Raw genomic sequence first — 20805 nt, 5'->3', positions numbered from 1 at the left:
TCCTTGGAGATGGGCTACGAGCTGCTTGTTTTGAGTCATTTACTTTGACAGAGTTGTTTCCAAAAAGCTCCTATCTACTGCAGCCAGAAGCTATGTCTGAACAAGATGATTCTCTTGTCAGCTGGCTTTTCTATAGCTAAATTCTTTAAACCTGACTTTTCTCTCCCTTCTTTATTAATACTGCAATGAACTGGAAGTACTTCTGCATCCTGCCAAACCTTTGTTTTTTTTTCTTTACTTTATAACATTCTGAAAATACCAAAGCAAAACATTATTTTTTTTTAAGTAAGGAAGATGCCTATACTTTGAATGAAAACTACTGATTTGTCTCAATAGAAGGCAAACAGGAAGTGTGTGCTAATTGCCTGGTCTCTGAGAGCTCAGTGCAGATGACCCTTTTTAGCCTCAATTCCTTCCACAGGGGACCTTCAATTCACACTCAAAACTGAAGACAAAGCCAGGTTCAATTTATTTTATCCAGACAGTAACTGAGTCCAGGGCACTTGCTTGTACTCATAGTGATTAATGAAGAGAAGAGATGCAACTGTTAAGCCAGTGTGAGAAGCCAGGTTATCCAAAGAGCTCTTGGGTAACAAAACAACACTTAATCATTCTGAAGGCAGTGATAAAGAGTGGGTGGCCTCAACCTTGCATTTTGTTTCAAAAAAAATAAAACCCCACCATTATGCAGTATTTTCTTTGCTTAAACAGTAGAGGCAGACCACTGAGAAAAACAAAACCAAGTACTATATGACAACATAATACAGCTGAGACATAGGATTCTGCACCAGTGCTAAAGGGCTGGATTTTATACCTGCTGCGCCCCTTTCTTGCATTCCTTGCATTTGGTAGGATTTAGGGATCAGGCCCTAAAAGCTCTAATAAGCATTTGGTGGTGTAGTGCATCATGAATTCAAAACATTAATTTTTGCCTTTTAGATTTTAAATTGCCAAATAAATGTCTTGTACATCAGTCACTTTTTATATATATCTAAAACACTTAAACATCAAAGCTGACAGTGTAACTAGATGTTTCCCTTCCTTCCAACATGCACTGAGGTCTTTCTGAACTTTGTAAGAGCTTGTGCACTTCTTTCTAGCAAGTTTTGGACATCTCTACCAAGTATTACTTCTACTTTGCACTCACCAGGTTTCCTAAATCCCAGACTCGACCTCTGTGTTTATTCTTTTATTAAAATAACAGCATATGCAACACTTGGGCAAATATGCTTATAAGTCCTCTTCTTCTTCTCCAGATGATATATAGCACACTTGAGCTTCACTCATTAGTTTCTGAAATTGATCTGCCCATCATCTATGTAACTCCAAATTACTTCATGCATAATTAGGCACTTCCTGATTTTCATTACTCATGTTTATCTCCGTAATATTTACACAGTGCCAATCGTACAGCTGCCCAAGTACAGACTGGAACACATCACTAATTACATACGTTTAATTTGGTTGTATTCCTCTACAAGATAGGATATTGTTTTCAAGGGCCTTGTTCCAGCCTCATCACCCAGGTGTTCAGGGACCAAGAAGTCTCTAAGGTGTATAAACTCATTTGAATTCACTGACCCTTTCAGAGAAATAACACCACAAGTAAAACATGTATGACATTTTATTTCCTAACTTGTGCATCTACAGCTAAAACACATCAGCTTGGATTCTCTAAAGCTGGTAACACTTTAGCTGTAATTCCTCACATACTAAGTACTTTTTTTTTTTAATTATATTAAAAGAAATGCATATTTTATCCGTCTGAGGTTTGAAACCCTTGTTGGAAAATAGTATCAAAAGATCAGTTTATGACTTGTTTGCGTTTCTCTCATCAATTTAGATGAATGACTGTGCCCTGTTTAGGCCACACAGCTGCTTTTCAAGAAGCCTTCACAAATCTTGCTTTCCTTCATATAGCTGAAATCCCAGTACATACACAGAAGATAAAAATATAATCCTATTTATTTCCCCAAAACTTTATCCTATCCTTCATTTTGCTGATTTCTAGACTTCCACAAATGATATGCTTAGGTAATTAAAGCATGTGAAACTTCTCTTTCAGTTGTACCATGCACATTTATAAATGTGAAGTAGAGCATAAAACACAACAACTTCTTACGGTGCAAGAGCCTACAAAGTAATTATAGGAAGTAATTCCCCTATTCTAATCTATGTTCTAAAAAATGTGATTACATAGGCACAGGCTATGCAGCAACTAATCTACTTCATTGAGTACACAAAACCACAGCTCATTTTCCATGCGCATGAGTTCTTAGGCATGTTCAGGAACAAAAATCAGCATATGCACACTGTAGTTAACATATATAATTTACTACCCTAGAATTTAACTTACATACAGCTTAATGAAATTAAAAAAAACCAACCCTAAATGCTATATAATAAGCATCCTCTGCAGAGTACAAACTAACATCCAAGTGACATTCAAAGTTACTTACTTTTAAAAGAGCAAAAGGACGTATTAATTGTTAATTCTTTCTGTGCCACACCAAGCAACTCTACGAGTTCAGGATAGAAAAAGGGGAAAATATCTGTGTATGATCGTAATACAATGGCTCAAGTCACAGAATCATAGTATTGCTTGAAAGGGACATTAAAGCTAGCTTTGTCCTTGCTAAGGTATCAGTTTGTGGGAAGCATTTGCCCCCAGAGTGGATACTACATTGGATATTTGTCTTCTAATATAAAAAAGAGCTAAAAAGAGTTAAAAAAAGAAATAGCAATAAAATTTAAGGTTTAATAATCTACTCAGAAGGGGTGATTTAGGTGTCAATTTATAAAACCTACATCTTACTCCTACTCCATTATGCAGCAGCATAACTATGCTGTAGGTGTTTCTCTCCAAGTTACCCTGAGTATCTCTCCTAGTTGATATTGCAATAATAAAGTGTATTTCATATTACTTTACATTTGTGGTAAAAAGACAGGGAAAAAGGGTTTAGGTGCACACATATACTAACATAGATGCTTTAATTCTACTACAATTTAATAGGAAATATTAGAATCATAGAATCATAGAATGGTTTCGGTTGGAAAGGACCTTAAGATCATTTAGTTCCAAGCCCCCTGCCATGGGCAGGGACACCTCACACTAGACCATGTCACCCAAGGCTCTGTCCAACCTGGCCTTGAACACTGCCAGGGATGGAACATTTACCACTTCTTTGGGCAGCCTGTTCCAGTGCCTCATCACCCTCACAGTAAAGAACTTCTTCCTTATATCTAACCTGAACTTTCCTTGTGTAAGTTTTAACTCATTACCCCTTGTCCTATCACTTCAGTCCTTGATGAAGAGTCCCTCTCCAGCATCCTTGTAGGCCCCCTTCAGATATTGGAAGGCTGCTCTGAGGTCTCCACGCAGCCTTCTCTTCTCCAGGCTGAACAGCCCCAACTTTCTATGATTCAGTTTCACAGCATGCGTGAATATAAATTCTCCAGCGATTTAATTAGCTGTATTTTATCGTAACTTGCATTCCCATGGACAGATGCTGCTCCTGCATCATGCTGATAATAACAAAGACCAACTGATACTTAAGAGACATCTGAAATGTGTCTTTCTGAAGACATTAGGTACCCTAAGAGAACCACTAAATAGTGCTAAATAAAACTATCAACAGTTTTCCCAGCTAGTTTACCATTCCGAATCAAAGGGCAGTTTATTTTACACAGTATAAACAAATTAACCTCATGAAGTTGTATGCTTTGTCAATCTACAAAATGTATCTTTTACTTGTGATACCAAAAGAACTGCGTATGAAAATTCTCAGTGTGCTGTACCCACACTTGTGCTTTATGAAAACATCCACCTGTTTTGAAAATAAAGATTTTGATCAATTAACCTCTGGTCAACTGAAAGGCCATTTCTGCAACATAGCTATTTTTTAGTGCTCTAAGCATTCTGATCATAGTTCCAGACTTTTAGGATGTAGTCCTTATTCCTTGCATTGTCCTTCAGAGTACGAGCACTTACTTTTCAAGGACTTTGTTGAAAAGTCCCTTTCCAACATGCGCCACCAATTGCAAAGTAGTTAAATGATCACGATTTTTCCAAGCACTGCCCAAAGGTGAGAACAGGAGCCAATGTCTGAGTTGAACTTAGAATTCAAAATAAAGTGATTATTTGAAATATAAATTGAAAATCATGTTTCATTTTTTATTTTGAAATTTACTATAGAAATTCAGACCTAAGGAATATTTCTCTTTCAGATATTATCATGTACATCTCCAGGTATGCATCCACATACCATATAGTCTGCTATTTTTATCACACGTTTTTATACTCCCCGCCTACGCTCGGATACACTGAAATTTCTCTTTCAAGATGACTTTTCAATTCAAAATATATTCCAGAAAGCTGGGATTTTCTTCCCTTTTTATACATAAAGAAATCTGGCCATGCATATTTTTGTGCTCCTGTTTCTCCTGTCTGTTTTCCAGTTAGAAAAAATGGAATGAACTACAATACAGATAATGTTCAGCCTTGTAACAGATTTTGAACATAGGGCTTTCTTTAACCTCAGAAACAGCTATAGCTAATGCTGTTGGAAAGCTAGGATCCTTTCTTTTCCTTCTTTCAGATATGACACAGGAACTTTTAAAAATGAGCTTACCAGCCAGAAAGTGTCTCACTGCTTCTAGCCCCAACTAAACCCTTTTTTCTTCTCCTCCCCCAAAACAACTTTGCAACTGATTTTTTCACCTCCCTCTGCTTTTAAATATGAAGCGGTTGCATTGTCGCAAATGATGGTCTAAAGATTAACAGGAACCTGCATTCACCAGAAGTTAAGCACTCATGATAGCCTATTTTTTGATATTCAGATTCTTCATAGAATCACAGAACGGTTTGGCTTGGAAGGGACGTTAAAGATCATCTAGTTCCAACCTTTCACTGGACAAGGTTGCTCAGAGTCCCATCCAACCTGGCTATTGTCACATTCCTAACTTATTCTAACCTGAGTTAACATGGTTAATAAACAATTCTGCAGAAGGACAGAAGCTACTGTGTCTCCACTGTCTGCATACTGGCATCATGAAGCCAGAGCCTTATGTTATTCATAGAAATGAACTCTGTAAAATCACAGACTTCCCTATGCCTGTAAATGGGAGTGCTGTGCAAAGCCTGAGAACTGAATATAGTCCAAGAGCAGAAGGAGCATAGGAAAGCTCTTTGGTGAGCTGTTTCTTTTCCTAATTCATTACTATTTCTTCTTTATCTTCCTCCTTGCCAAGGTCTCAGGCAGCACTCAGCACACAATCTGACAGAACAACAGGACAGTAATTCAAAGAATCATAGAATCATAGAATGGTTTTTGCTGGAAGGGACCTTAAGATCATTTAGTTCCAACCCCCCTGCCATGGGCAGGGACGCCTCCCAGTAGACCATGTTGCCCAAGGCCCTGTCCAACCTGGCCTCGAACACTGCCACGGATGGAGCATTTACCACTTCTTTGGGCAGCCTGTTCCAGTGCCTCACCACCCTCACAGTAAAGAACTTCTTCCTTATATCTAACCTGAACTTTCCTTGTGTAAGTTTTAACCCATTACCCCTTGTCCTATTGCTACTGTCCCTGATGAAAAGTCCCTCTCCGGCATTCTTATAGGCCCCCTTCAGATACTGGAAGGCTGCTATGAGGTCTCCACGCAGCCTTCTCTTCTCCAGGCTGAACAGCCCCAACTTTCTCAGCCTGTCTTCATACAAGAGGTGCTCCAGCCCTCTTATCATCCTTGTGGCCCTCCTCTGGACTCGCTCCAACAGCTCCATGTCCTTTTTATGTTGAGGACACGAGAACTGCATGCAGTACTCCAAGTGAGGTCTCACGAGAGCAGAGTGGAGGGGCAGGATCACCTCCTTTGACCTCCTGGTCATGCTCCTTTTGATGCAGCCCAGGATACGGTTGGCTTTCTGGGCTGCGAGCACACACTCAAGCCGGCTCATGTTCACTCTCTCATCAACCAACACCCCCAAGCCCTTCTCCACAGGGCTGCTCTGAATCTCTTCTCCACCCAACCTGTAGCTGTGCCTGGGATTGCCCCGACCCAGGTGTAGGACCTTACACTTGGCTTCATGAGGTTGGCATTGGCCCACTTCTCAAGCATACCAAGGTCAAATTCAAATTTGTATTACAATTACCAGTATACAGTTCCTTCTGATTCTGCCACTAGCATTAAAAAAGGGGTTAGCCAGATATTCCTGCAAAAATACTGCAGTAAACACTTCGCTGGCATTAAATTTGGTTAAACCCCAATCTATTCACACTTCTCTCAGTTAGTTTCAGTATGTCCAGGACCTGCAAGATAGTGCTGTACCTGTTAACTTCTGGCAGGTCTTTTTGGATTTGCAGCAGAATGAATTCTGTGAAACGTCTGCCAGGATGGACTAATATATTAACGAAGTTGGAAGTTTGCTATCCCTGGCATTAGTTATTTGTAAAATCAAATGTAAACTGTCAATAGAATACATTGTATATTTGAACACAGAATTAAATTACTTTACATTTTAAAGCTGCTGAGGAAGACGACCCCTGGATAAACTCACTCGCAATTTCATCTGAGTCAGAAAGGGCAACCCTAAATTCCTGTAAGCCAATCTTCAGCAGTGCTTGGCAACAGTAGGAGCATCTGGCACACTTAAAAGTTTCAGTGAGGTAAAAACACTGCATGAGAGTAGGGAAGGAAAAGTGAGGGATGGAAAACACTCACACAGAATGAGCAATTGAAAAAGAACAGTCTGTCCAAATCTTCCCAACTTCAGTCAATCTGCAGCTGCAGGTTTCTCTATTGCCCTCCTCCACCTTGTAAATATAAGTTCTGGCCTGTGCACACAGTGGTTTCTAAATTGTTCAGATGTCCCAACTAGAAATGGCTTTAGATAGCTATGTTACACCATCTTAGAAAAGACAATGGATTCTAAAGAGAAAAAAATTAAAACTTTGATAGGGCAGGTGACATATATCAATATATACTGATATGATATATATGGGTATCAACAGGATAATAATTCAGTTCTGCAGAATCACGTTTAGTGCAGAACATTTCAGTGTTTTGGTGGGTCAGAAACTTGGGTGAAGATAACCACACCTCTCTTTTTTTTTCTTTCCATTTAGTGGCTTTCCTATATCAAATACACTCAACTGGAAACTTTCATTTCACAATGAACACAACATACAATCTCTCTCTGTTTCATTTTATGCAATGCCTTCCTTCCAAACTCATGGTTTGCAAGCTCCTGAAACAGGAGGAGCTGATAACTCAGGTACCACATTATCCATTTTAAAATTGTATTTGGACATTTCAGGCTTTTTGTGGGGATTTGGGAAAGAACAGAGCAGCCACCTGGAACAGTCGCCTCCAAGGCAAAACAGATATCCACAACTCCTGTGCAACATGGCACTTCTGCTTTCACTGCATGGGCACAAGTCAATTCTTTGCCTTAGGCATGAAACTGATTATCCAGTCTTATATCCATGTATTAATTCCACAGAATCCCAGGATGGTTTGAGTTGGAAGGGACCTTAAAGCTCATCTAGTTCCAACCCCCCTGCCATGGGCAGGGACACCTTCCACTAGACCAGGTTACTCAAAGCCCCGTCCAACCTGGCCTTGAACACTGCCAGGGATGGGGCTGCCACAGCTTCCCTGGGCAACCTGTGCCAGTGTCTCACCGCCCTCATTGTAAAACATTTTGACCTTAAGTCCACTCTAGACCTATCCTTTTTCAGTTTAAAACCATTGCTCCTGGACCTGTCACTACAGGCCTTGGGTAAAAAGTCTTTCTCTTTCTTAAAGGCCCCTTTTACATATTGAAAGGCCGCAATAAGGTCTCCCCAGAGCCTTCTCTTCTCCAGGCTGAACAACCCCAAGTCTCTCAGCCTATCTCCACAGGAGAGGTGCTCCAGCCCTCTGAGCATCTCTGTGGCCCTTTTCTGGACTTGTTCCACCAGGTCCATGTGCTTCTTATGTTGGGGGCCCCAGAGCTGAATGCAGTACTGCAGCTGGGGTCTCACCAGAGCAGAGTAGAGGGGAAGAATCACCTCCCTCAACCTGCTGGTCTTGTTTCTTTTGATGCAGCCCACGATATGACTGGCTTTCTGGGCTGCAAGCACACATTGCCAGGTCATGTCCAATTTTTCAGCTACTAATATCCTCAAGTCCTTCTCAACAGGGCGGCCCTCGACCAATTCATCACTTAGTCTGTATATTGGGAATTGCCCTGACCCAGGTGCAGGATCTTGCATATTACCATATATATGTGCATGCTACAGAAGACAACCATATTACACAAGAACGAACTCAAACAAAATTGTAAACTGAAGTAACACTGATCCTAAACCTTTACAATTACAGGTAGTTGTCAGAAAACTGTGCAGTTCCAGCTTTCTGCATGGGCAGCAGGGAAGGAAGAAACTGACTGGCAGCAAGTCCACAGGACTCATGGTTTCCTGTCTGAGTACATCACAGCATTCAAGCTTAGCTCAGAAAAACCTTCTCATTCCAATCTCAAGTATGGATAAAGCACATCAGCCCTATGACAGTTTCACATGGCCACTGTACTGTTCAACAAACATATTTATGGCCAGATCTGTGACACACTTTCTATGTGTGCAAATGCGTTCGTGTTAGGTCCCACTGATGGTACTGACTTAGTGTACAGTGCGAAATCTTCACTGAAGCACCACAAATACTGAAATGACAATGATTAAATGCCAACCAAACCCAAGCTGCAAAGGAGGCAGCAGCTTATCAGAAACATCATAACAGATCATAACCAGAAACCCCAGGAATTGTATGATTATTGTCTATGAGGTTCACTTAAGAAATGTATTTCATTAAAAAGCAACTTGAAAATTTCAAACTCACTGTAGACACAGAAGGAAGGAAGACTGCCATGATTAGCACTGACATTTAAGTCACATTTTGTTGATAAAATACCACTTCAAAGAGACACCATCTCATTCTCTCAAAGCCATGCTGGCCTTGCGATGGTAACCAAATTAAAATAGCAGCATATATTTTCTTAAGGCCATAAGCAGATGTGTCTGTATTTAAAAGCAGGCATGGAAAATACAAAGAAATTGAAAACCATGATTTTTAGAGTATTGTTAAATTTGCGCATACACAAGAATGTACATAAGAAATATTTTAGGCAGTGCTCCTCTATACTCATTTCTGCTTCTTTCAAGCTGTGGAAAGTAACATTCTGCAGAAAAGCTTTTGTGAAAAATACTACTGAAAACGATTTGCACTTGATTTGAAATGTAAATAAAACCCCTAGGATTTTACACTTCCTTCACTGTATTTGCAATTTCAGTATAATTTGTTGGTCTCTGATATGTGCAGTCTCATTTTCTCTTTCCGCATAATTCAAGGTGAAAGAAAGTGAGTTAAAGGATTCTAGATGACTTAAACACAAGGATTCTACATTATATCTTTCTCTTCAAAAAATAAAATAAAATACAAAAGTAACTTACTGTTCTTTTTCATTTTATGGTGTTCTTTTGAATTCAACTCCCAAGCCATTTAAAATACGTCCCAGACTCAAGCACTGGCAGGTAGCTGCACAATATCCTCTCTTTGGAAAACATTCAGGATCGCATCTGAATATTAACTGATGGTTGCAGTGCTTCAGTATGTTCTATGAACGTCTGATGTATTTAGAGAATGTCACCATTAGACCTTGCCACCTGGCAATTCTAATCTTTGATTTTGCACGAGGATAACTTTTAGTAGTCAATGATATCATACAATTTTTGGAGTTCCTTGGCAGCAGGGTAACTGTTGGACGATACTAGTCTACTGATCTCTCACAAACTGCAAATACCATCAGTAGTATGTGAACAAAGTTGCTTAAAAATAGAAGATGTGCTGTGGTGCTGACATTCTACATATTGTGTAAATTTGAGCTCGTCAGCCTGGTAGTTGCCAAAGCAGTTTTGCAGAACTCAGAACACCGGCAGTACTACAGCATCTGGCATGGTGGCTAGGAATAGATCCATGAGCTTCGGTGAGCTCTGCTCTGCAACACAGAAATTGGAAGATTTATATCCAAACTCTGACAGCAATGTGGAAAGGGCCTTTTTTATACCAGCTACCTATCCCACCTTCCTTGACAGGATCAGGTATGGTGGTAAATGAAAAGAACAGAAGGTTAGTATGTCTAGTAACACAAGGTAAGTCATGATAGTTGAAACTGCACTCTCTTTCAGAGATTTTCACCTATTATAGTGTGACTTTCATACTATAGATGGGAAAAGAAGATAGAAAGTAAGTAATTGAGGCTGCCCTGGGAACAGGAAAGATATCCCTAAGCACTAAACAACCCCCTCATTGAAATCTGAAAAGCACCTTCGCAGCAGAGCCATCTTTATAATTATTGTAGCCCTGGTAACAGTAAGGTAAAAAGACCTCTAGCACTGTACGACACCAAAGACAATTCTCTTTGAAACCAAAGGTTTCAAGAGAAGGGATCTGTGCCACTGACATTAGGTTTACTGGAAATACAAGTACCCAGAACCTGCTCAGTAATGGTACCAAATGAGGATTTTTCCAGCCTGAAGAAACTGGCTATGACCGAAGCCTGAATGTATTCCAGGGCAACTATTTTTAGCCTCACCCCTTTCAGCAGATAAGAAGGAAATAGATGCTTTTTGGCTCATTACCACAAAGGCAAACTAGATACATTCTTAAATGCAACGCCTCTGATGGCAGTGGAAAAGGAGCAGTGTAAACAGCAGAAGACGAATACTGTTTCATGAACTCTGTGTTAATGAAACAAGGCTATGAGAACTCTCAACTACAACTACTGATTTCCATCCCCAGTGTATAAGGAAAACTCCATGCAATATTTGCCATAATCTCCTCCTAAATACGTACCCTTAAGCATCTCTCTTCTTTCTGAAGACGACCTTCCTGCTAGTCTCAACAACGTATCTTTCTTAGAGGCACAGAATACATTCAATATGCCCACTATTAAGAACCATGAGAGCATCCCAGCAGCACCCTATCACACGATTTCAATTCCGGAGAAATGCAGGGGTCTCTGGACAGAGTCTTGGGCCACCAGTTCTAGGTGGCCCTGCTTGAGCAGGGGGTTGGACCAGATGACCTCCAGAGGCCCCTTCCCATCTCAACCACTCTGCAATTCTGTGCCCGTCACCTCAAAATGATGATATTTAAAAGACAGAAGGATATTTAGAAGACAGAAAGAAGTCAAATCTCATGCTATGCTGTAACAATGCCATTTTAAGGTAAAATAAAAGGAGAGTGGTAAGTCAGCCAGCAAAGAAGCCCACTTTTTCACATCCTCTCTCTCCAGGCCTTTACAAAAGGAAGGAATCTGAGGGCAAATGATCACATTAATGGTCTCTCCCACAATTTAAGAAAGTATCAATTTCCATAACTATTGTGATTCATATGCTAGCAAGTATATTGCAAAAAATACGAATGTATCACGCCTCTTTCCCCTCCCCAAAGTGGACCATATACACCTGGCTACTAGAAGCTGAAAACAACAGGAGGGTAAAAAGGATATGGTAACCTTCTGCATGGAGCTGCAGGTTTAAGAGAAACATGATAAAATATCCACTGTACTACGAACAGTAGGTTATTCCTTATTTATTAGCATTATTATAATGGCTGGAAGCAGGGTCCAAAATTAGGACCTTTTCATATCACTGAACAAGAAAGCATGGTATTATAAAAGACCTATTAAAATCCAGTCTCAGAACAGCACTTGTAAGAACACTAAAAGATGACAGACAAAATGGAAAGGACAAGAGACAGAGAAAAGAGCCTAAGGTCACAAAGTTGGTTTGGTCACAAATGAACAAAAGCAACTCTCCCAACCTCTGAAATGGGAAATAGCCACTCCTCTGTGCTGCTGAACTCATGACACTTTAACCTTCAAATAGTATGAAAAATGGACTAAAAATGGACAACAAACCTTAAGTACTAGTGTGCCTGCTATTTGGCAGTCCTGTTCTTCACAAGTAGAATGCGATTTGCTTATTTATAAAAAATGGTGGGTGTCCAGGAACATAAGGGAAATATAAAATACAACTCCCAACAATACAGCTTAACCCTTATGAACGTGATTATTAGACAATCTTCTACAAATTGCACATTATTCTCCAGGAAAAATTGGGATTGGAAATATATTAGTACATGGAAAATAATATATTTTTTTGTACTTAAGGATGAGTTACTCATAAAACATCCTAGGGAGCGTCTTTTTGTATTTTGCTGAATCTTACTTCAAGAGAAAGAAATTGGTCTTCAATACTTGAAAAATCAAGGTTGCATTGACTGACAGGTGGATGCAATCTCAGCTTTGTGTAAAAAATGGCCTCCCAGTTCAAACAAACTGAATAGCACTTAAGCAGTGTGTCAGCTTCTGTGGCAAATGCACAAATATACGCATACATACTTATTTTGAAAGGGAATTCATAGCCAACTAAGCATATCTACAAGAATACATGTGAAATTGACCAGCATGGTCAAATTATTCATTTTCTTTTGCTAGTAGGTAAAAAAACCCTGGCATGATGCTCATTTCCAGCAATATACTGAGCTGCCAGTCAATACTCTCATTGTATTCTAGAGAAGATGAGCAACTCATCTGCCCTAATTAAATTTCACTTCCTTGGCCTAGACTAACAATGTCAGGACTTCTACTGGCCTCCGTAATACGGTTATAAAAAAATGCGAATTCTCAAACATAGAAGTTCATTAATAACTCTAGAACATTTTGCAACCCACTTCTCCTAAAAGCCAATCATGCATGTTTCTTCCAGTAACTTTTCCTAAGGACTTTCATTACGTTCTCTGTAGAAAACTCTTAAGAGAAAAAAAAAAACCCAAACAGAAAATACACAAAATTCTTGCAGCCTTGTTAAAAGCTGCCATATTGGCAACTACCATTGTCACTAATGCTACTTCAAGATGTATTTTTAAGTTACTTAAGAAAATTTTGGGAATTACCAGCCTCACTGCAGCGTTAAATGTCAGCTCTTCGAAGCTTTCTGAAATCCTGGGACTCCTTTTTGTTTTAATTTGGTGTACAGCTTGGGAGAGTTCAGTAATTCAGATTATGTGTAGTTGAATCAGAGTCTCCAAATATCCATTTTGAAAGGCCACCAGCATTTCACCAGCACATTTGAGAATAAAACAAGGGCTCTGCTTTTATCCCAGTTTTTATCTGCCATCCACTATCAAACACAGCATCAGCAACTGCTTGAGCTGCACTTTGCACCTGCCTTCAAAACCCCCCCAAGAACTGCGAGCCTGGTGCCTGACCACCCCATTGCAAAGGAACTGAGCAGTCCTAGAGACCTTGTTGTAGCTACTCCATTTGACAATGTCAGTTTAAACCGGAGCTTTGCAGAAGTCACTCCCAGAGACTTCTTTTTTTCCTTCTTAGCTTTTCCTCAAAATGAAATGTAGTTTCAGTGCCCACGATATTGATGTGTCCCAATTATTTTTGAAAATAGAATTCTTTCTGTGAGAAAATGAAGAAACAGAAGTAAACAGAAATGGGAAAGGGGAACTGAGAAAGAATTGGGGAAGAAGAGGGTTTGCTGTGGTCAGAGAGATGAACGGAACAGACGTGAGGACCAGCACAGGGATGGAAGCAGGTAATTTGGCAGAGAGAAACTCAGATGGGGTGCGTACCAGGCCCCCATTTTCCTTCTTTTGTGCATAGCAAAAGCCCCTTGGGAGTATCAAAATCTTATTCTCATCTCCTCTGAAGTCGCCTGGAGCCAGAGACAATCCTGAATGCTTGGAGGACTCCTCTCTCCCTTCTCAGTGCAGACAAGCGTCTTGGTGGACCTCTCTCTTTGGGGAGTCATTAACCCCAAGGTGGTTAAACACTGGCATCATGGAATGAAGGTAATGGAAACAAAAGTCTCTTGAGCCTCAGAAAAACAAAATTAATTGACAGATAATGCCTCCTGATGGTGGAAAGCTGACTAAAGTAAGATGAAGAAAATAGTCTGGTTCAGGTGGGACTGGCTGTGGTGTCCATGGAGCCTACCTAGGGCAGCCTTGCAGAAGGGAAAGGCTGCCCACCTAAGGTGACATGGATGGCGAGGGCACAAGACTGGTGCAAATACAGTATGCACTGTACAACGAGCCATGCATGCAACCCCATCTGTGACACACAGCCTCTGCTACAACAGTTCATATGCCACCATCTTCCTTCATCTGCCAGGCTTGATGGGTCTACAGGGGAAGTACCAACCAGAAAGAGCAGTGTAGGAGCAGTATTTTCTATGACCACCACATAGCAAAACAGTCTGCAGCTGGGAACAGTCTGCCTATTTTTTTTTACCACACAATCCAAGTATTTTTAAGTGGGACCATGAGATCCACTCCTACAAGACACAAATTAGGACAGGTGCTTGGAAATCACGTGTTATTTTCCAGCTAGCCACAACAGCATCACCAGCAGCAACGGCGAATGTATAACTATTCATTAAGGTGCTACAAAGAACAAATGCATTGTTAATAAAAAAATTCTAGGAAATTCAATAGCATGGAGCTTTACTAGTGCAGAATAGCAGGTGTTTCACAGTATTTATTCCCCTTATATAACTTGAAGTTCAGGAAAATGGAAGATAAATAAATCCACAACAAAACTTTCAAAATGGAAAATACCAAGTGAAGATCACACCACTTTTGTTTTACCGTTCTGACTAGTTATCTGTAGGCACACATTTATGCCTCGTATTCAAAGTGTTCTACATCAGCCATCTACACCCTCCTGTAATCAAATAAAAAGTTGCTCCCTGGGAGAAACTCCTCCCGTCTGCTATATTTGATAACACTTTCACCCATACGCGTCACCAAATCCTGTACTTTCTTTACCCATTCTTAAACCCACACGTCACACATATCTCCCACCTAACGGCTGGCAGCCCCATCACAAGACCATCACTTTGTCCTCTCACTGAAACTCTACAGAGCCGCATGGAAATCAAATGCCACACCACGCACCCATTAGCTGATTTCCTTGGCCCAGACACACCTGGTGAAACAGACAGGATCCATATCTGCACTTAGTACCAGGGAGGTATATAATCACTTTTGGTCACTGCCAGCTCTCAGAAGACAAACGATTACAGTTATTGAAGTGTGCAGCTTAACTTCACTTTCTAGATCTTCGAAGTTTGAAGCAACTGCATTTATCTTTTGATTTTATTTCCTACCCAACTCAACTTACTACTGTAGCACTTAAAGCCTACACAACAGACTAGCTGTTTAATCAATATTACTAATTCCACTTTTGAAGAGTCTCTCTCATGTAAAGCACAACAGTAAATAGAAAAGTGAATAAAAATGGTTTAATATAACACAGTTCTATAACTTACATGGTTTATCTTCAGTGCTGTCACTTTTTTTTTTAAGCACAAATACAGACTGTGGCATGTTGAGGGTGGGAGAGAGTAAAGGGAATGAAAAGAAGAGTTAGATCCTACTACTCAAATACCCGAGATGGTATTTGGACATAAACCAGTTTCTTCTGAGGCTGTGACTGCTGGATCTGCTAAATCTCATGCCGATTCCCACCAGAGAAGATTAAAAACACCCCAACTTTTTGGTAGAAGGCAAAAAGATCTTTAACAACATGGAATGTTAGAAACTAGTCATACACAGCCTGACAATTTTTCTACAGTAAAGAAAAAACAACAAAGAAAAAAGTAGCATCAGTTTTCAGCTGCCACTGCTTCCAAACACAAAAGCTGCTTTCATGTCCGTATCTTTGTTGCTCCTGCTGGAGTTGAACATGACAAAATCAAAGACCAGGAGGGGCTGCATGCATGTGTGTGTGACAGAAAGAATGCTGAAAAAATCAAAGTTTGGGTAGTATGTCATTAAAGCTATCAGTTTTGTTTTGGCCTCCTGCTGTGGCCTTACCAGGAGAAGTTTATCTGATCAACTAATAGAAACCCACAAAATGCAAACAAGCACTTGGATCAGGCAACCTGTGATTAAAACAACTATGAAGCAAACACACCCCACAGACTATATTTGTAGATATTTAAAATTGCCAGATTGAAATGAGCCTTTTCCTAGTAACATCACATTTGCTTCATACTCCATTTCACACTGATGACAAAAACCATTATAGCAATCACAGAGCTCAGTCTGAAATGAAGCAGTTCACTGTACCTGAGCAAACTTACGGTACTGATTTGCCAACAGCTAGATCATAAAGTCTCTGAATTGAATAGACACAATAAGGAAATACTGGAGCACTTTAGATGACAGAGGAGGTTAATAAAACCTAAGATACTGTAAATGTAGTATATGATACACAGAAAACAGATCAGAAACTGGGGAAAACATCACTTTGCCTTTTCTGCATTTCTTTTGATGATGCTAGTCATAAACTAGTCACAGACAATTCTCTTCCTGAAATATCCTGCTTTGTATTTCTCTATTTACAAAAAACTCACAATATAAAAGGGTGATTGAATGAAAACCCACATGCTTACAATATTTATATATGTATTTAATACAATGCACAATTAAATTCTAAATCTGATATATTACTAGAGAACATCATCAAGTTCATTATCCATATGATATATGAATCACATAGGAAATTCTGGATGTATCAGATTAAATTTTCAAAAGTCACTAAATGATTCTGCTAAATGTATGTCTTGTGATTTCCATCCCACTTCTGACATTTTGAGCCATTACCTTTTCTAGCAAGCATGCCAGTTTAGGTCTACCATTTCTCCCCGAATTCTTTTCTATTTGGGGCATTTTAAATATATTTCCAGAGGTGCTTTTCATCTAGTATAGCACAGTATTAAGTAGAATTAGATTTGGATAATCCACACAGAAAGCTATACTCAAGAAGCATGTCCTAACCAGACCAATGCAAACCCTTAAGTCCTCAGGAAATTAAGCTTCAATCACATTTGAATATAGCTATACATTCACACGTTCAGGTACGAAGAGGCACAATGTGTGCTCTACTAAGAGCTTTGCACATGATGGAATGCAGAACACTACATCATCCCACCAGACAATACCAGAGGGAGGTATAAGCCCCACGTCAGCCTCCATACCCTCCCTACCACAAATCCACCCCAAAAGCAAGAACGGTTATGACCTTGTATAAATCCTATGTAAGACCATGATAATACTTAAGTCATCCATTGCTAGTAAGGCAATAATAAAAGCATCCAAGTCAGACATCACATATCCATTTGTCATGGAGCACTCCTACCTTTTCAGTTTCATATAATTTTCACTAGCTGCAGGTCTGCATTCAGCACGTTGCACCACTATTCCTTCCAAAGCAAGTTTATCTAGAATGAAAAAAACAAAGCAACACTGGACATTAAAATAAGATTCACCAACACAGCCAACATTTGGATTATTTTTCACTAATTAAGAATTTAGTAAACATAATGTAATCATAAGTTCTCAAATCTCAAATTAAGTTCTAAAATCTCTGATATTTACACACTGAAGCAATATGTTTGCACAGCTGGTATCCTGTAGACTTCCTTATTTTGCCATCAGATGTTTTACATATTAAGAATGAATCACAAAGACCAAATCTGAAGTAAGAGATGTGTAGTCCTCCTTTCTTTAGACTGATGCACTCAGATTATCTAGCAACTGTTTGGGGAAATGTGTATCGAATACAGTCAGTGACCATGAAAAAAATAAGCTACAAAGAGAACCCAATCATCAAAGTATCAAAATTCGTGGAAGATAAAATGAGGGCTGATTTTATTCCTATCCTCAGAAAAAGAATAACTTATTTTCACCTTATCACAATAAAAAAACTCCAAACTGTTCACTAAAGGAACACAATGCAATAGAGTAATAATACTGCATATGCTAACACTTGGGAAAAAGACATAAAAGCTTGCAGTTAATAATCTAGGAGATCACATTCTAAGTTTCAGTTAATACTGCTTTCTGTACATTCACCGTAACACAGTCACTCTATAATTCAATATGAACACCTAAAGCAAAGATGACTAATAGAGTGGTACAATAGTACCAGCCTACTCTGCAAAGGTGGAAAAACCCGAAAATTAGAAGCAACTTGATGTAGAAAGGAAGAGAGGAGTGATGGTGGCCAAACACCTGCTCTTCTACTATGATGTTCTAGCGCATTGTGTGTGTGTGTGGCAATTATCCACTGCTTTTGGGCATAGCCAGTGCAGTATGTGTTAAACCAACACCTCTGGAACAGCCCTGCACAACAAGAAAGGATGAGCTTTAATGGCTTGATTAGCTCTCACTGTTTAAAATGTCCTTCCAACAGAGTCTCATCTTGCTATTAGTGTAGGGTACTACACTGTCACTTGCCACCTTCAGCTGGCAATGTCACAGAAGCTAACAGAAATGCTTAGAAGTATTGAATCAAAGTAACACAAGGCACACTGGGACACTCTAATTTTAACATTGACTTATAGACTGAAATATTATTACATCTGGAAATCAAAGCCTGCTCTCCCTGAATAATGCAGAGAGTGATTACTTTGAGACCATGTATTTTAAAATGATTTAATCTAAAATTTCTTGGTTTGATTTAAACTAAATCCTTGAAAAGAATAAGAATGCCATACTTTTCCAGGTAGTTTTGGATGAAATGTTTTGCTGATTCCTAAGGTTTATGGTCAGGAAAGACAACTTGGCAAATTTGCCTGACCTCCTGTGTATCACAGATAAATAAATTTTATCTTCTTTCTTCTGTACAGAACCTACTAACTTATTTGTGGCTGAAAGCGGTACTAATATTGCTGCTTAATTTCTTATATGAAATCGGCTTCAGCTTATAGCAGTTGATTCTTCTTATGGCTTTCTATACTATGCTAAAGAGCCTTTTAATACCTGGTGTTATCTCCCTTTGAAAGTACTTATACATTGTAAACAAGTCACTTCTCAATTGTCTTTTTAATAAATGAAGTAATTCAAGCTCCTGCATTATCTCACCACAAAGCATTTACACTACATTTAAATCAGTTTTGGGTCTCTTGTCTGTACCCTGTACAACCTTGCAATGATGGTTTCAGAATACAGAGACCAGAAGATAGATATAATGCTATTGTATTGGTCTTACCACAACCACATACAGAGATAAAATAACTGATACAGGAGCTGGCATTTTTCTTATTTCACTTCAGCCATCTCAAGGTTATTCAGCAAAATATCTGAATTCAGCTGAGAGAGGGAGGAATGCAGATTGTCAGAAGAAAAATTGGTCTCATCTCTTAAGATTCAAAGATCTGCCCTGTGCTGATGGGTTTTTCGTGGTTTTGGGGATTTTTTTGTGGGGAGTCCGTCTATGTTCCATGACTGTGCTTCATGTTTACATGGCTAAAACTGGGTTCAGATCAATTTGTCTCTAAAAATCAAGCTCTGGGTGTTGACAGCGCTGACTGGTGATTTTACTGCTAACACAACTATTCTAGGTCTTCTCTAAGCCTCACATTTTACTCATGGGCACTGCATTCCCTGTTCCTAGGTATATAATTGCCTTTGGCCTGGTTAAAACCCGTTGTCTTTAAACACATTCTGTGAATTAAGGATCCCAGTCACACCGTGACAGTCCTGTCGTTATTCACTGTCTGCCTAGCATTTGTGTCAACTATGACACTAAAGGACACTGTCCTTTTGCTAATCCTGGAGGAAGCCCTTCAAACTGCAGCCCAAGTGGCCTCCTACTCATAATTAGTTTCTGATAACTGTCAGTCAGTTTTTAATCTTGTTCTGTGCTTGCTATTTTTCTTCTTAGACATAAATCAGAATGTCTCAAGATCCTAAATTATGTGCTACAAAATGCTAAACAGGCTGCAAACATGCTGTTACTTTAAACTCATGATCTCCAAAATAAACAAAATTCAGTTTCTTTGACCAAAAAAACTTTATATAAAGCCATGTTTGCTAGCATTCATTATATTTTTGATCTGTTCTACCTCTCGAACTCCATGACAATTTTCCTACTAGCTTCTGTGGTACAGGTTCAAGGCTAACTAGCCTCTAATCATCTCAGCCACCCAGCCCAGCTGTCTGAACGCCAACTTGCTGTTGTGAATCTCTCTGCACCTTGCTTAATTTTCAAGTTATTCTTCAGTTTTAAGAATCAGGATCAGTGAAGCAGATAGCTCCCCCACACCAACTATTTAGGAAATGAACCTGACAATTAAATATGCTTACCCTTAGCAATATCTCATCTTTGATGTCTTGGCTAATACCCTCTTTTAATTACCACTGATCCAGATTTGGCTTTTAATGTTCCAGTCGCTTGACAGTACAAGGCTGTCCACAGTCTCCAAGAACATCTTGCAGCTAAGCTAGCCTGCTGTCAAAGCTCATTCACTCTCCAAACGCCAAGGTTTATGACCCACTTTCCCTGGACTCTCTCAGGGATTTTAACACATCCAGAGAGCCTACCAGAATAAATCTGCAACAATGCATGCAAACCTCTAGATGCATGACTGTAGATGGGGAACATGGGTATTACTCCCTTTGCAGACTAATTAGCTCTCACACACCAAACTCAAGTTCAGAGACTTGGGTCTGTCTTCACTTGTCGCAGGACCAGAGCTGCAGTGAAAAGACACCTGAAGTGCTATGTCTGCCTTGATATTTCCATAGTCACATCAGCCTAGGAGTAGAAGGATGAATAAGGCACGGAAGTGGCAATTCCCTGTTAAAAATGCCTACTCAAAATAAAACAGATAGTACGAGATAAATGAATAAGTCTGAAAGACTAACAATGACCATTAGAAGGGAAAAAAGACATCTTCC

The 20805-nt window shown here is 39.5% G+C and overlaps 1 protein-coding gene across 2 annotated transcripts in view; it reads right to left on the bottom strand.

Annotated features, from left to right (window-relative positions):
- The window catches only part of GTF2F2 (general transcription factor IIF subunit 2), an 89261-nt gene that overhangs the window by 30719 nt on the left and 37737 nt on the right, over positions 1–20805 (bottom strand). For both annotated transcript variants that reach the window (XM_030477618.1, XM_030477617.1), the window contains one exon: positions 17261–17342. In XM_030477618.1, coding sequence (XP_030333478.1) covers positions 17261–17342 — 82 coding nt within the window. The remainder of the gene's footprint in view (positions 1–17260; positions 17343–20805) is intronic.

Source organism: Strigops habroptila, chromosome 2 (genome assembly GCF_004027225.2).
Source record: "Strigops habroptila isolate Jane chromosome 2, bStrHab1.2.pri, whole genome shotgun sequence".
In the NCBI taxonomy this organism is placed as follows: domain Eukaryota; kingdom Metazoa; phylum Chordata; class Aves; order Psittaciformes; family Psittacidae; genus Strigops; species Strigops habroptila.
Note: the sequence above shows the minus strand (reverse complement) of the source record. Positions and strands in the feature narration are given on the sequence as shown.